The sequence below is a fragment of the Astatotilapia calliptera genome, chromosome 16, assembly GCF_964374335.1.
Source record: "Astatotilapia calliptera chromosome 16, fAstCal68.1, whole genome shotgun sequence".
Classification (NCBI taxonomy): Eukaryota; Metazoa; Chordata; class Actinopteri; order Cichliformes; family Cichlidae; genus Astatotilapia; species Astatotilapia calliptera.
Genome location: NC_137437.1, coordinates 37,177,083 through 37,190,437, shown reverse-complemented (window position 1 = coordinate 37,190,437; position 13,355 = coordinate 37,177,083). Strand labels below are relative to the sequence as shown.

At 44.5% G+C, this 13,355-nt stretch overlaps 1 protein-coding gene across 1 annotated transcript in view; it reads left to right on the top strand.

The window, feature by feature from the left end:
* LOC113007498 (titin-like) overlaps positions 1 to 13,355 on the top strand; it is a 175,495-nt gene that overhangs the window by 89,549 nt on the left and 72,591 nt on the right. The window contains exons 130-154 of the mRNA XM_080290769.1: positions 77 to 364; positions 698 to 994; positions 1,085 to 1,271; positions 1,386 to 1,501; positions 1,629 to 1,928; positions 2,085 to 2,384; positions 2,490 to 2,595; positions 2,776 to 2,972; positions 3,126 to 3,434; positions 3,534 to 3,812; positions 4,037 to 4,336; positions 4,645 to 4,947; positions 5,044 to 5,240; positions 5,316 to 5,499; positions 5,911 to 6,213; positions 8,592 to 8,891; positions 9,242 to 9,360; positions 9,487 to 9,664; positions 9,795 to 10,079; positions 10,297 to 10,590; positions 10,724 to 11,023; positions 11,552 to 11,733; positions 12,063 to 12,192; positions 12,343 to 12,533; positions 12,793 to 13,222. Coding sequence (XP_080146895.1) covers positions 77 to 364; positions 698 to 994; positions 1,085 to 1,271; positions 1,386 to 1,501; positions 1,629 to 1,928; positions 2,085 to 2,384; positions 2,490 to 2,595; positions 2,776 to 2,972; positions 3,126 to 3,434; positions 3,534 to 3,812; positions 4,037 to 4,336; positions 4,645 to 4,947; positions 5,044 to 5,240; positions 5,316 to 5,499; positions 5,911 to 6,213; positions 8,592 to 8,891; positions 9,242 to 9,360; positions 9,487 to 9,664; positions 9,795 to 10,079; positions 10,297 to 10,590; positions 10,724 to 11,023; positions 11,552 to 11,733; positions 12,063 to 12,192; positions 12,343 to 12,533; positions 12,793 to 13,222 — 6,075 coding nt within the window. The remainder of the gene's footprint in view (positions 1 to 76; positions 365 to 697; positions 995 to 1,084; positions 1,272 to 1,385; positions 1,502 to 1,628; positions 1,929 to 2,084; positions 2,385 to 2,489; positions 2,596 to 2,775; positions 2,973 to 3,125; positions 3,435 to 3,533; positions 3,813 to 4,036; positions 4,337 to 4,644; positions 4,948 to 5,043; positions 5,241 to 5,315; positions 5,500 to 5,910; positions 6,214 to 8,591; positions 8,892 to 9,241; positions 9,361 to 9,486; positions 9,665 to 9,794; positions 10,080 to 10,296; positions 10,591 to 10,723; positions 11,024 to 11,551; positions 11,734 to 12,062; positions 12,193 to 12,342; positions 12,534 to 12,792; positions 13,223 to 13,355) is intronic.

Here is a 13,355-nt window from a genome sequence, read left to right as displayed (position 1 = left end):
TTATAGAAGCACAAATTGAAATGAAACACAGTAATGAAGTTGGGACAACTGTGACTATGTTTAAAAATTCCTACAGAACCTCCTGAGATCCAGCTCGATGTGAAGTTGCTGGCTGGATTAACCACCAGAGCTGGCAGCAAGATTGAGCTTCCTGCAGATGTGAAAGGGAAGCCCGATCCCCGGGTGAAGTGGACCAAAGCAGACGTGGTCCTGCGGGCTGATAACCGCATTGCCATCGACACCCAGCCAGGACACTCGAAGGTTTCCATTGACAACACCACCAGAGGAGACACCGCCACCTACATCATTGAGGCAGTCAATGCCTGTGGACGAGCCACTGCCACTATTGATGTCAACATCCTGGGTACAAAAGCTGATTTCTTATCGTAGAAGACAAATGATAGCTGTGATGGCAATGAAAACATGAGAGTAAACTTCCTTTACTGTAGAAATCCTAGAGTTCCTTACAGCTACAGGATTTTCATGCTACCAGGTGATTTTAAGTTAGTCAGAAAATGGGAAAAGCATCTCCTTTTTTGATTAAAGATATGAAAATAATCTTAGCATAACATACTGGACAGACCATTTTATAGGGTTATCCTATATCGCCGAGCCTGCTAAGCAGTTGTGGCACCTCCAGATGTCTTGCATTACCATTATCTTGGTTATGATTTTAATTTTGGCCCCTCCTCTTTAGATAAACCGGGCCCTCCAGCTGCTTTAGATATCTCTGAAATCACCAACGAATCCTGCGTCCTGGCCTGGAACCCTCCCAGAGATGATGGTGGGTCTCCCATCACCAACTACATTGTGGAAAGTCGTCAGACTGACAAGGAGGAGTGGGTCAAGCTGTCAGCCACGGTGAAGCACACCACCTTCAAGGCCACCAAGCTCACAGCATTGAAAGAGTACATTTTCAGGGTCAGTGCTGAGAACCAGTATGGCATTGGTGAACCTGCAGAGCATGTGCCAATCACTGCCAAGTATTCCTTCGGTACGTTGTTTTATACTACTCTCCGGTGATTTATTTCCAGCCTGTGCAGGTGAACCGTAGATAAATCCTTTTATTTTTCATCTGTTTCAGATCCTCCGGGTCCCCCAACCAGAATCACTCCCTCTGACATCGCCAAGGACGCTGTCACTCTGACCTGGTTAGAGCCTGACGAGGATGGCGGTAGCCCCATCACTGGATACTGGATTGAGAAGTTAGATCCGGAGAGTGACAAGTGGATCAGATGTAACAAACTACCCATCACGGACACAACATTCAGGTAACTAAGTACCTGAAGGTACAAGTGGCAGGAGTGATGGTGAAAGTCCTTCAGCTAACAGTGTGGACCATTTTTTTGTCAAGCATGTTTCTAACTTTGAATTTTGGGCTGCAGGGTAAAGGGTCTCACCGCCAAGAAGAAGTACCGCTTCCGTGTTCTGGCTGAAAATCTAGCTGGACCTGGAAACCCAAGTGCAGAGACTGATCCCATCCTCATCAAAGATCCTATTGGTATGTCACATGTCAGTCAATCTACTTAGGCTGAGTCAGATGTTGTGGTATCAAGATTATAATTTCCTTATTGCAAAGCACAGCACAAAGATCAGGAAATAAAAGTATTCATATAACTCTTCTTCAGATCCTCCATGGGCTCCTGGTAAACCTGTCATCAGGGACATTGCCAAGACCTCAGCCCTGTTAGGATGGACTCGTCCAGAGCACGATGGTGGGGCTAAGATTGAAGGCTACATCATTGAGTTCCAGAAGGCTGGAAGCGAGGAATGGATCAAGATTGCAGAGGATGTTCCTCAGACTGAGCATCAGCTGAAGGGTCTAATAGAAAAGCAAGAATACTCTTTCAGAGTCAGGGCCGTCAATAAGGCTGGTGAGAGCGAGCCCAGTGAGCCCAGCGACCCCGTGGTCTGCAAGGAGAGACTCTGTAAGTTGATACCAGTGTGAGCAGTGGGCAGCAAATGACGTCTGTAGAGGTTATAGACTATAAAATATAAGCTATCAAGAGTTGTTTTCATTTGGAAAACCATACGACCTTGAATTTAATTTTTTAAAGTAAAAGTCTTTGTGTTTGCTTCAATAGATCCTCCATCAGCTCCTCAGTGGCTGGAGGTGGCGAACATCACCAAAATTAACGCAGACCTAAAGTGGCAGCCTCCCAGCAGTGATGGCGGCTCACCCATCACCAACTACGTGGTTGAAAAGAGGGACGTGAGGCGGAAGGCGTGGCAGACTGTCGATACCACCGTCAAGGAACAGAAGTATACGGTTACCCCTCTCAACGAAGGATCGCTGTATGTGTTCCGGGTTGCTGCAGAGAATGCCGTTGGGATGGGTGAATTTTGCGAGCTGGAGGATGCCGTTCTTGCCAAGGACACTTTTAGTGAGTTTTTTAAGTCAGCATTGGTCTTCCCCTTTTAATTTACTTCTTTGTGAAACCCAAGGAACCACTATCTCTACGTGTTAATGCTTTTCACTTTTTCTCCAGCAACTCCTGGACCTCCTTATGCACTGACAGTGGTGGAAGTCACCAAGAGACACGTGGAGCTGAAGTGGGAACCTCCCAATAGCGATGGTGGAAGACCAATAACAAAGTAAGACAAACTGCTGTAAAGCCATTCAGACGAGAACAATTATAGGACACTTTTTGGTGGGTTTTTCCATAAAGCAGCGCATTCAGGCTTTCAGTAAGAGAACTCTAAAGTGAGACAAAAGACGTGGTTTATCTCATACTGTTCAAGAGCTGTACTTGACAAACACCATCTGCCTAACAGGTATGTGATTGAGAAGAAAGAAAAGGTGGGAACTCGCTGGCTGAAGTGCTGCAAAACTCCGGACAGAAAGACTCAGTTCAAGGTAACGGATGTTGATGAAGGTTCAGAAGTGCAGTTCCAGGTCAGAGCTGAGAACGAGGCTGGAGTTGGAGATCCAAGTGAACCCACCGTGATTCTCACCATTGAAGATCCAACCAGTAAGATACTTTTAACTGTATTTCTTTATTCTTTTGGTGCTCAGTGTATTTAAGCAGGGATATCCCCCCAAAATAACCCCAACAATAATAAAATAAGGACAAAAAGTTGTTGACTTTCTGCAGATAAATGCATGAAACCTCCTTCCTCTCCAGGTGCACCATCACCTCCACTTGAAGTGGTCATCCCTGATGCCAGCAGGGAGCACATCAATGTCACCTGGAAGCCTCCGGTCAAGGACGGGGGTTGTCCTGTCACTGGGTACCATGTGGAGGTGGCAGAAGCCCGTCCAGAACTAAAGTGGCTCAGGGTCAACAGCAGACCCATCAAGGAGCTAAATTTCAGGATAGATGATGGAATCAAACCTGAGAAAAAGTATGTCATTAGGGTTCGGGCCATCAACTCTGTCGGAGTCAGTGATCCCTCTGATGTCTCTGATAAGGTCGCCACCAAAGATCCTGACTGTAAGCAAGGACGGAATTCAACTTTAGAACTTCAGAAGAAGTGAACATAAAGCACCGATAATACAAATCTAAGTAATAATCCTGTGTTCTTCTCACAAGGTGCTCCAACCATGGATTTGGAAGCAAAGGACGTGATAGTGGTTGAAGGTGAGAAGCTGCACCTGAATATTCCCTACAGGGCAATCCCGACACCCAAGATGGTTTGGCAGAAGGACACTGTGGAGTGTAAGGCCGGTGACCGGCTCTCCCTGACAGTGGAGATGAACAGCGCCCACCTGGAGCTGCTCAAGTGCAGCCGCGGTGATGCTGGCGCCTATGCCATCACTCTGGAAAACAGTCTGGGAACTGCCACTGGAACCGTCAATGTCAAAGTCATCGGTAAGGCGATTCGATGCTTAGGACATATAACGCTGTTAATATGCCGTTCAGCGATGGTGTCCTCTGCAAACCAAATTTAAAGTTTACCACCAACAATTTCCAAGTTTGGATTTAGATCCATTCTTAGTCTAAAAGTCCTCAAGCAGACTCACTATTCACTATCAGACACAGACACTCTGCAGCAATCTTCTTAAACAGTTTTGCTTCTTTCCCAAACCGTGTAGGACTCCCTGGTCAGTGTAAAACTATCACCTCCAGTGACGTCACCAAGAACAGCTGCAAGGTCAGCTGGGAAGCTCCAGAGGATGATGGCGGCACCCCCATTGTCAGCTATACCCTGGAGCGCCGTGAAGCGTCCAAAAAGACTTACATGCCTGTTATGTCAGGAGAAAATGTCCTAACAAGTACTGTCAAAGATCTCTTTGTCAACTGTGAGTACTACTTCAGGGTGAAAGCTGTCAACAAGGTCGGAGCGGGACAATATCTGGAGTTACAAAACCCGGTCATTATAGAGGAAATAAAACGTAAGTTTCATTTTATGTTCAACAACTAAAATCTGTTTTATTGCTTTGAGCATTAACATTACCATTTCAGATAAAGTTTAGTCTGAAAAAGCACATGAATACTTTCCAAACTATGCTGCAAGTGAAATGATCTTCATAAACTGTCCCGTCAATACAAAAATGAGGACCGATTTAGTCAGGTGATTCTGATACAGGACAACTGACAGGGGGTCCAAGCAGATCAAGTGTAACTCCTAAAATATGAGGCATAAACAACTGGAACATCAAAACATCAGACATTGACTCTGTTGTTAATATTGATTGCACAGAGAAACCAGACCCACCCATCCAAGTGGAGGCTCATGACCCAACGTCCAAGTCCATCACAGTCACCTGGAAGGCTCCAGACTACGATGGCGGCTGTCCCATCCAGGGCTACATCATAGAGAAGATCGAGAAGGACGGCGACCGCTACGAGAGGGTCACACCAAGCCTGGTCCCTGGTTTCTCCTACGTGGTGATGGGCCTAAAGGAGGACATGGAGTACCAGTTCAGGGTCAGAGCTGAGAATGCTGCCGGAGTCAGCGAGCCGTCACGCAGCTCACAGCCCATCAAGGCTGCAGACCCTGTTGGTGTGTGAAAGTCAAATGCACTAACATCAGTGACTGTCACAAGTAAATGTGTATTTATGTTGGAGCTAACATGTCAAAATCGTTCATTCCTTGCAGAAAAACCCAAGGTCACCCTGCACGCCCGTGTTCAATCTGGGCTCTGCATCAAGAAAGGTGAGGAAATCTGCATTGACGCCTACATCTCTGGCTCCCCATATCCCAAAGTCACCTGGCTGAGAAATGATGAGGATGTCGCCAAAGAGCCCACCAAGAAGTTCATTCCTGTTATCAAGAAGAAGAAGACCAAAGCCAAGGTTTGTGTCTTCACTGAGACATCTGAAAGTCCTGAATGTTTCAAGTGTTTCAACCTTTCTGATTTCTTGCTGCAGGTTCCAGAACCAGAGGAGGAGTTTGTGACTCCCCTGCGTGAGCGTCTGGGTATAGACCAGACCAAGAAGGGACAATCTGCACTGATGATCCGTGATGCCGTCAGAACCGATCACGGCAGCTTCACTATCAAGGTGGAAAACACACATGGTGTTGCCACCGCTTCCTGCGTCGTCAACGTCCTAGGTAATAAAGTTTACCGATTAACTGGAGGCCACATGATTAGATTTCATAACTGGTATATTCACACAGTTAAAAGCGTCTGTGAGCTTCTCCATTATATGCAAGGAATCACAACAGATCCACATATTTAACTTTGGCACAGTGTTTCTGACATAAGCCTGCCTGGGATTCTTTCTTCTCCCAAGTTTGATTCAGAAATTGACTTCAGTTCAGATTTTTTTCTTATAGAACCAATTCTTAACAACAGTCGGCTCAAACCACTTTTCAGGTAGGGAGTGCAATATCAAAGAGAAAACCTCAACAATCTTGATTAGGCAAACATGTTTACTACAGAGCCGCTAGCAGAGTTAAACAATTATTCATTTCCAAAATGCCATTGAGATTAAACATTGGCTTGACTGTCTTGTATTGCAGACAAACCTGGTGCTCCGATTAACTTCACCTTTGATGAGATCAGGAACACGTCGGTCATCTGTAACTGGGAGCCTCCTGAGGATGATGGTGGCAGCGAGATCCTGAACTACATTCTGGAGAAGAAAGACAACAAGAAGGACGAGACTGGCTGGATCACCGTCACTTCTACCCTGAAGGGCACCAGCTGCCCCGTCACCAAGCTCATCGAAGGGAAGGAGTACATCTTCAGAGTCACTGCTGAAAACAAGTATGGCTGTGGTCCACCGTGCATCTCCGAACCACTCGTCGCCAAGAACCAGTTCAGTGAGTAAAAGCATAAAAATAATAAAGACTGTGATGACTGATAACAATCAGCTGTAAAAAAACAAACAAACTTCAAAAGTAATTATACCTCCTTTTTTTAATGTAATTTAGTGGTAATTTAACGGTGTCACAATAACGTATTTTGGACTTTAAAAATATAAAAAATACACAAATTTCTTAAAATTGATTCTTTATATTTTGTAAGAATAATTTGCATTTATTAACAGATGCAAAAATGTCTGAATTACTGCAGTTACTGGTATTTCTTTAAAACATGTTCTATGTCACATATGAAAATAAGCATCTATGCAGTATGTAAATAAAATCAGTGTGTTATTTATAAATCTGTTTAGCTTTTATTTTTAATTATTTCATGTATTCAACATTTTGTGCTTTCAATTATAAGTAATTTTTTCCGTTCCGCAAAGGTTGATTCTGTTCATCTGGACATTTCAGCGGGAGAAACGTTTTGTCACTCATCCAGGTGACGTCTTCAGTCTCAGCTGACTGCAGGTCTCAATCTTATAAACAGTACATTTGCATAATGACTGAAACCAGCCCACTGAAGGAACAATGGGCTGGGAGGTCTGTTCACTGATCATTAATATACAATTTGACATGATCATTGAACAACCACTGATCCATGGCCATGAGTCCCACTCACAGAGAGTTGAGGAATGGCTGCAATCACAGCATTGTAAGATGGAGACAGGTGGACACTTAGGCCCCTCCTCGATTCAGAGATGGTCTTTCCCTTTTAAGTAAATGGCCTCCTCCTAAACGGTTGTCCTTCTCTCCTGGATCGGCTGGAGCTTTCTTTGACAAAAGTCCAGCTGGGGTAACCACACTTACTCAGGGCCTTCTTGATGTTCTTCTGCCTCCCTGGCTGCTGTGTCAGTGGGGATGGTGTTCGCTCTGTGTTGTAGCGTCCTGATGACGCCCAGTTTGTGCTCCAGTGGATGATGAGAGTCAAACCTTAGATACTGATCCGTATGTGCAGGTTTATGGTACACGTCAGCTTTTAGATGTCCCCCATTACTGATGGAAATCTCACAGTCTAAGAAGGCTAACCTGCCACTGTTCATATCCTCCCTGGTGAATTTGATGTGTCGGTCCACCGAGTTAATGTGATCCGTGAAATGGGGAAAGTCCTGAGATTTGATTGTCACCCAGGTGTCATCCACATACCTGAACCAATGGCTTGGTGGTGTTCCAGGGTAGGATAGCAAAGCCCTCTTTTCCACTTCTTCCATGTACAAATTGGCCTCGATGGGTGAAACTGGGAGCCCATGGCACACCCATGTTTCTGCCTGTAGCACTGACTCTTGTATGTGAAGTAGGTGGAATGAAGACACAGTTCCAAAAGCAAACTCTTAGGTTTATATTGTTGGATTGTCATTTATGCTTAGAAATATATAAGCGCTCGTCTCGGGCATCTCCCTCGTGCACGTCATCATACAAAGAGCTCTGGTGACTTGTTTTTGCTGTTGTAGTAGAATTGTCTCGTACCAGCAATAGGTCTGTGCTAGACAAACCTATCACAAACACACTTGGTCGATGCTGAGATTGATCCTGTTGCTGAGGTTGGGGTCATCCTGTAATCTCTTATGAACTACCTCCGGTGCTTCAGTGACTGGCACACAAGTGAAGAGGTGTAACATCATACGAGACCATGGTTTGATCTGCCTCCATGATGGCATCTCTCACCTTCTCAACAAAATCCAGGGTGTAAGTGTCCATCTGTCACCATCTTACAATGCTGTGATTGCAGCCATTCCCCAGCTCTCTGTGAATGGGACTCATGGCCATGGATCAGTGGCTGTTGATCGATTGTCAATGCATATTAATGATCATAAACTGATCACAGTCCATTGGTGCTGGTTTCAGTCATTGTACAAATGTGCTGTTTATAAGGTTGGAGACCTCAGGTCACCTGATGATGATGAAACGTTTCTCGCACTGAAAAAATCCAGGTGAACAGAATCAACCTTTTGGGATTTACTAGCTGGATGACTGAGTGTGCATCCAGACAATATTTCACATTATCCATTTTTAAATACTAAAAGTTAAATACATCCTTAAAATACTCATTAATTCAATTTTTAATGATCAGTTACAGGTTATAGTGAAGTTAAAAAATATGGAAACAATTTAACATGATTGACATAAACTGACTTTTAGTTTCTGTTAAAACAAATGATATGTTAAAGCAGTTGTTTTTCTTTATACAACCAGCAACATTGTTTGACTCTGGCACAATATGGCACAACCTTATGGCCATATTGTGAAGGTAACAATGAAGACATCTCTTCCCTGTGTTCGTCAAATGTGCAAAGACCGTTAAATATAAAGTCACCTATATTCTCCTTTGTGCTCAGGTCCTCCTGATGCTCCCAACACTCCCAGAGTCCACGAGGTGACGGCAAGCACCGCGCACATCTCCTGGCATGAGCCAAAGGACAATGGAAGCCCCATCCTGGGTTACTGGATCGAGAGGAAGGAGGTGAACAGCAAACACTGGACCAGAGTCAACCGAGCCCTCCTCAACTCTCTCGAGGTGAAGGTGACTGGCCTGATGGAGGGCTTGACCTACATCTTCAGGGTCTGTGCTGAGAATCTGGCTGGCCCCGGGCCCTTCAGTGATCCGACCGATCGCATTGTCGCCATGGATGAAATCCGTGAGTGCAATACCAAAAGAGAACTTCAAAGAGAAAGCTCACATTTTCTTAAGTGTAGCATCAGATTTTTTGGTTTGATCTACTTCTTTCTAGTCATCACACCTGAGATGAGTAAAGTTAACACATTCTTATGACCGATAAAGATGTTTCAAAAGTTGTCCTGCAAACTTTATTAAATCTTCAAAATCTTCATCGACAAGAAATTATTTTAGTCTTTTTAATTATCAAAATTATGAATGACACATTTCTCATAAATAGAGAAAACTGCATATATGCTGCTGAAGGAAGAACTTGATTGTGTAACAGTAAAGACCAAGTGCAGCCTATCATTGTTCCACTCTTCCACTCAGTGCCTCCTGGTCCACCAATTCCATGGATCGTGGACACCGGGAAGGACTCTGTTGTTGTGGCGTGGAAGCCCCCGCTGTACAATGGTGGTGGAGACATCCTGGGATACCACGTTGAGAAGGTCTGAAAAACTCTGTGAAGTAACCTCCTTGAATTACACATTTAATAATCAGTAAATCTCCAACTGTGGGTCTTTCTTAAGAATCACGGATGTGGACGTGGTCAAACTCTTGTGCTCTTGTCACAGGTTCTGGCCGGAGAGAAAGACTGGAGCCGCAGCACCGAGTTCAGGTGTAAAGAGCTGACGTACACTGTGACCGGCCTCACTGAGGGAGCAGATTATTATATCCGGGTTCTTGCAGTCAATGACGCAGGCCCAGGAGCTCCTGGTGTTACTGAACCCGTTACCGTCAAAGAGCCCCAAGGTACCAGAAGTTCTATTACAGGGGCAAGATGCACTTTTACATATGCATTTTTAATGTGGGACAGTGTTTATAACTGTGCCTCACAAAACAGATGGCTTTCCAGTTCTGATTAACGGCTTGTGTCCTGCAGAATCTCCTGTTGTGGATTTCGATGACTCTGTGAAGAACGGCGTCATGATTAGGGCCGGCGAGTCTCTGAGGCTTCCTGCTGTGGTCCGTGGTCGACCCCAGCCGGAGGTAAAATGGGCCAAAGATGAGGCTGAAATCGACAAAGAGAGGATGATTGTGGAGACCGTGGGGAAGAACAGTACATTGTTCATCAAGAAGGCTGTGAGGGCAGATCACGGAAAGTACCAGATCACCGGCACCAACAGCAGTGGGAGCAAGACCGCCGAGACAAGAGTGGATGTTATGGGTTAGTGTTACATAAATTCAGTTATTTTAGGACTAATAAACTTGCTTTTTGAACTCAGAACACAAATGTGCATTTTTTTCTTTTGCAATCCAGAAGCACGTTGTGGTCTTTGAAGGGAACGATAGAACTGACTTCAGATCAGACTTTACTGTTGAAATCTAAATTATGTGATAAAAACTGTTATGTTCACATGAAATATTTTTCCTGGTTCCTGCAGATGTTCCTGGGCCGGTGGTTGACTTGAAGGCTGTTACAGTTACCAAGAAGAACATCGTCCTCACCTGGTCTGACCCCGTGGATAATGGTGGCAGCGATATCATTGGTTATGAGGTGCTAAAGAAGGATGCCAATATGAAGCTCTTCCGCCAGCCCATTGAGACTGCATCCTGCAAGTGTGATGTCCAAGGCCTGCTGGCTGGCGAGCAGTATGATTTCAGAGTCATTGCCAGGAACAAGTATGGTGATGGACTTCCAGCAGACCTGGGTCCCATCTTAGCTGAGGATCCAAAAGGTGAGCTTACCAAATATGTCTTGATGCTGCTGTTAGCTCACACTTTAGGGCATTAATTAAGCCTGATGAAAAATTCAGTGGCCTGATGATCCAATTTTTTCAGTGATGGCTAAATTCTTTCAAAATGTTGCAGGTACACCATCTGCCCCAGAGAAACTGCACTACACCAACAGAAGCAAGAACACCATCACTCTGGCCTGGCAGCCTCCTCGCACTGATGGTGGCAGCCCCATCAGAGGATACTATGTGGAGAAGATGAGGTCTGACAGCACCGAGTTTGAAGTGGCCAACCGCAAGATCTTCACTGAGTGCTGTGGAACCATTGAGAACCTGTCGGAGAACCAGGAGTATGACTTCCGTGTCAAAGCCGTGAACGAGGTTGGAGAAGGAGATCCATCCAAAAGAATCACCGTCAAGATCCAGGATGATGAGAGTATGTTCAAAGTCTTAAGGTCCTATCACATTCACATGTGCAAAACCAATAGAAATAAAGCGTATAGCTGCGCAAAGTTCAAGCACAATATGAAGGAAAAGATTCTGTGCGCTTGAGTTCGAGCCTTTAAGCCTTCAACAGCTCTGCGGACCTCAGGAGGAAGGCAGTGTTGTGGAAAGGACACACTCTTCACTAGTCGGGATAGTTACAAAGCTTTCTTCTTTATGAATAAGTGATGCATGTTTTATGAAATATTTGAGCATAATACAACACGAACTCTCGTAGAGGATTTCAAATCAACGAGATGTTTTGAAATGATAAGCAGGCACGTTTATAGTACACGTAGAGTGGCTGCAAAAAACAGACTTCCAAGCAGAGGCCCCACAAATTTTGGGCCCTTGGCTTTAGTTAGCAGTCAGTGCAACACATGCCATATCTGATGTGAAAGGGCCTAAAGGTTATGATGATACTTTACTTTTGTCAGGCTGATAAAGATTTGACACAATTTCCCAATTTTGTTGGCCAAAGTTGCTCCCAGCATTACAATCTTGAAATTCATCAAGAGCAACGCCATCAATGTGAGGAAAGGCGCCGCCATCGACATCCCAGCAGAAGTGAGGGGACTTCCTCTGCCGACACTGCAGTGGATGAAGGATGACGTCGTGATCGAGAAGACCGATGAGGAGAAGATGACGATGGAGACTGAGGAGGTCAGAACTAGTTTTAGTTTTATGGTATTATTATTCAGTGGAGCTACTGGTTTCACAGGAAGAAGTTCCCACATTTATTTACTTATGCATGTACGTTTGCCTATGTTTTTGTGTGACGAATGAATTTAAGCCACACTGTTGTTCCTTTGTATCTATTTGTCATGTTGAATGTTGGAGCAATGGAGAACATTTTTTACTGTTTCATCATTGGCACAGTTAATATAAAAGCAAAATCCTGCTTTACAGAGGATGAACAGATCTCTGACCCTTCGCACTCTGGATTTTAGAAATAGTTAGATCCTCAACAAATTAAGTTGTTTTATCTTCAGGTGGACCGGACAACCATAAGGACGAAGATCGCCATCCCAGAAACCATAAGGCAGGACAAAGGCAGCTACAAGCTGGTTGCTGAAAACTGCCACGGGAAAGCTCAGCAGATCATCAAAGTCGAGATCCTCGGTAAAACCTAAAATTCTGTTTGTATAATTTTAATGGCTTGTGTTTAACACGGCATCTTTTCCAATGTTTCACGTTAAATATGCAGTATTTAAACATTATTTTTCATCCCGAATTGCTGAGCTGTACATGAATTTAACACTGCATTTTCAGACCGTCCTCTTCCTCCACGGAACATCGTGGTCTCAGACATCAAAGCAGACTCGTGCTACCTGACCTGGGACGCTCCAGAAGACAATGGAGGAAGCGAGATTACTAACTACATTGTTGAGCGCAGAGATGCAAGCAAGAAAAAGTCTGACTTTGATGTTCTCACCATCAACCTCATTGACAGGAGATATGGGGTAAGACTTGGCTGCAGAGCATGGATGCTACACAGACTTATTCAAAATGAATAATAATGAATCATTTTGTTGTATTAACGATAAAAGCAGTTTGTCTACAGACAAATACACAGGTCAAAACATTAAAAACTATTCCAGTAATCAAATAAGAAACGTTTCTGTTTTTATTAGAAATGTTATTATTATCAAAATAGTCCTACACAAACAGCTATTCATCCTTAATGCCTGATCAAGAACAAAATGTGTCCTGCTTCTTCAGGTGTACAAACTGGACTTGAATGGTAGCTACCAGTTCAGGATCAAAGCTGAAAACAAATATGGCGTCAGTGATGGCTGCGACTCAGAGAAAGTCCAGCTGCGGGATCCATTTGGTCTTCCTGGACCTCCACGTAATGCAAAAATTATTGCTGCTACAGCGACCACAATGACCGTGACTTGGGATCCCCCTCTGGACAACGGTGGTTCCACCATCCAGGGATATTGGCTGGAGAAGAGGGAACGTGGTGCTGTGTACTGGGGTCGTGTCAACCGAGCTCCAGTCACCAAACCGGCAGTGAAAGGCCTGCAGTACACCGTGCTGAAGCTCATAGAAGGAACAGAGTACCAGTTCAGGATTTCAGCCTGCAATGCTGCTGGTGTTGGACCACCCAGCGAGGCCACAGAGTGCCGCTTTGCTGTGGATCCATGCAGTGAGTGACCCCAGAGCAGCTTTGTTAATCCATGATTCAGATTTAGACTGGAAGACAGAGATTTGGATAAAAACACTGCTTTATATTTTTGGGTTATTTTTTTGCGCTCTAATTTAGATGATTTCATATGAGT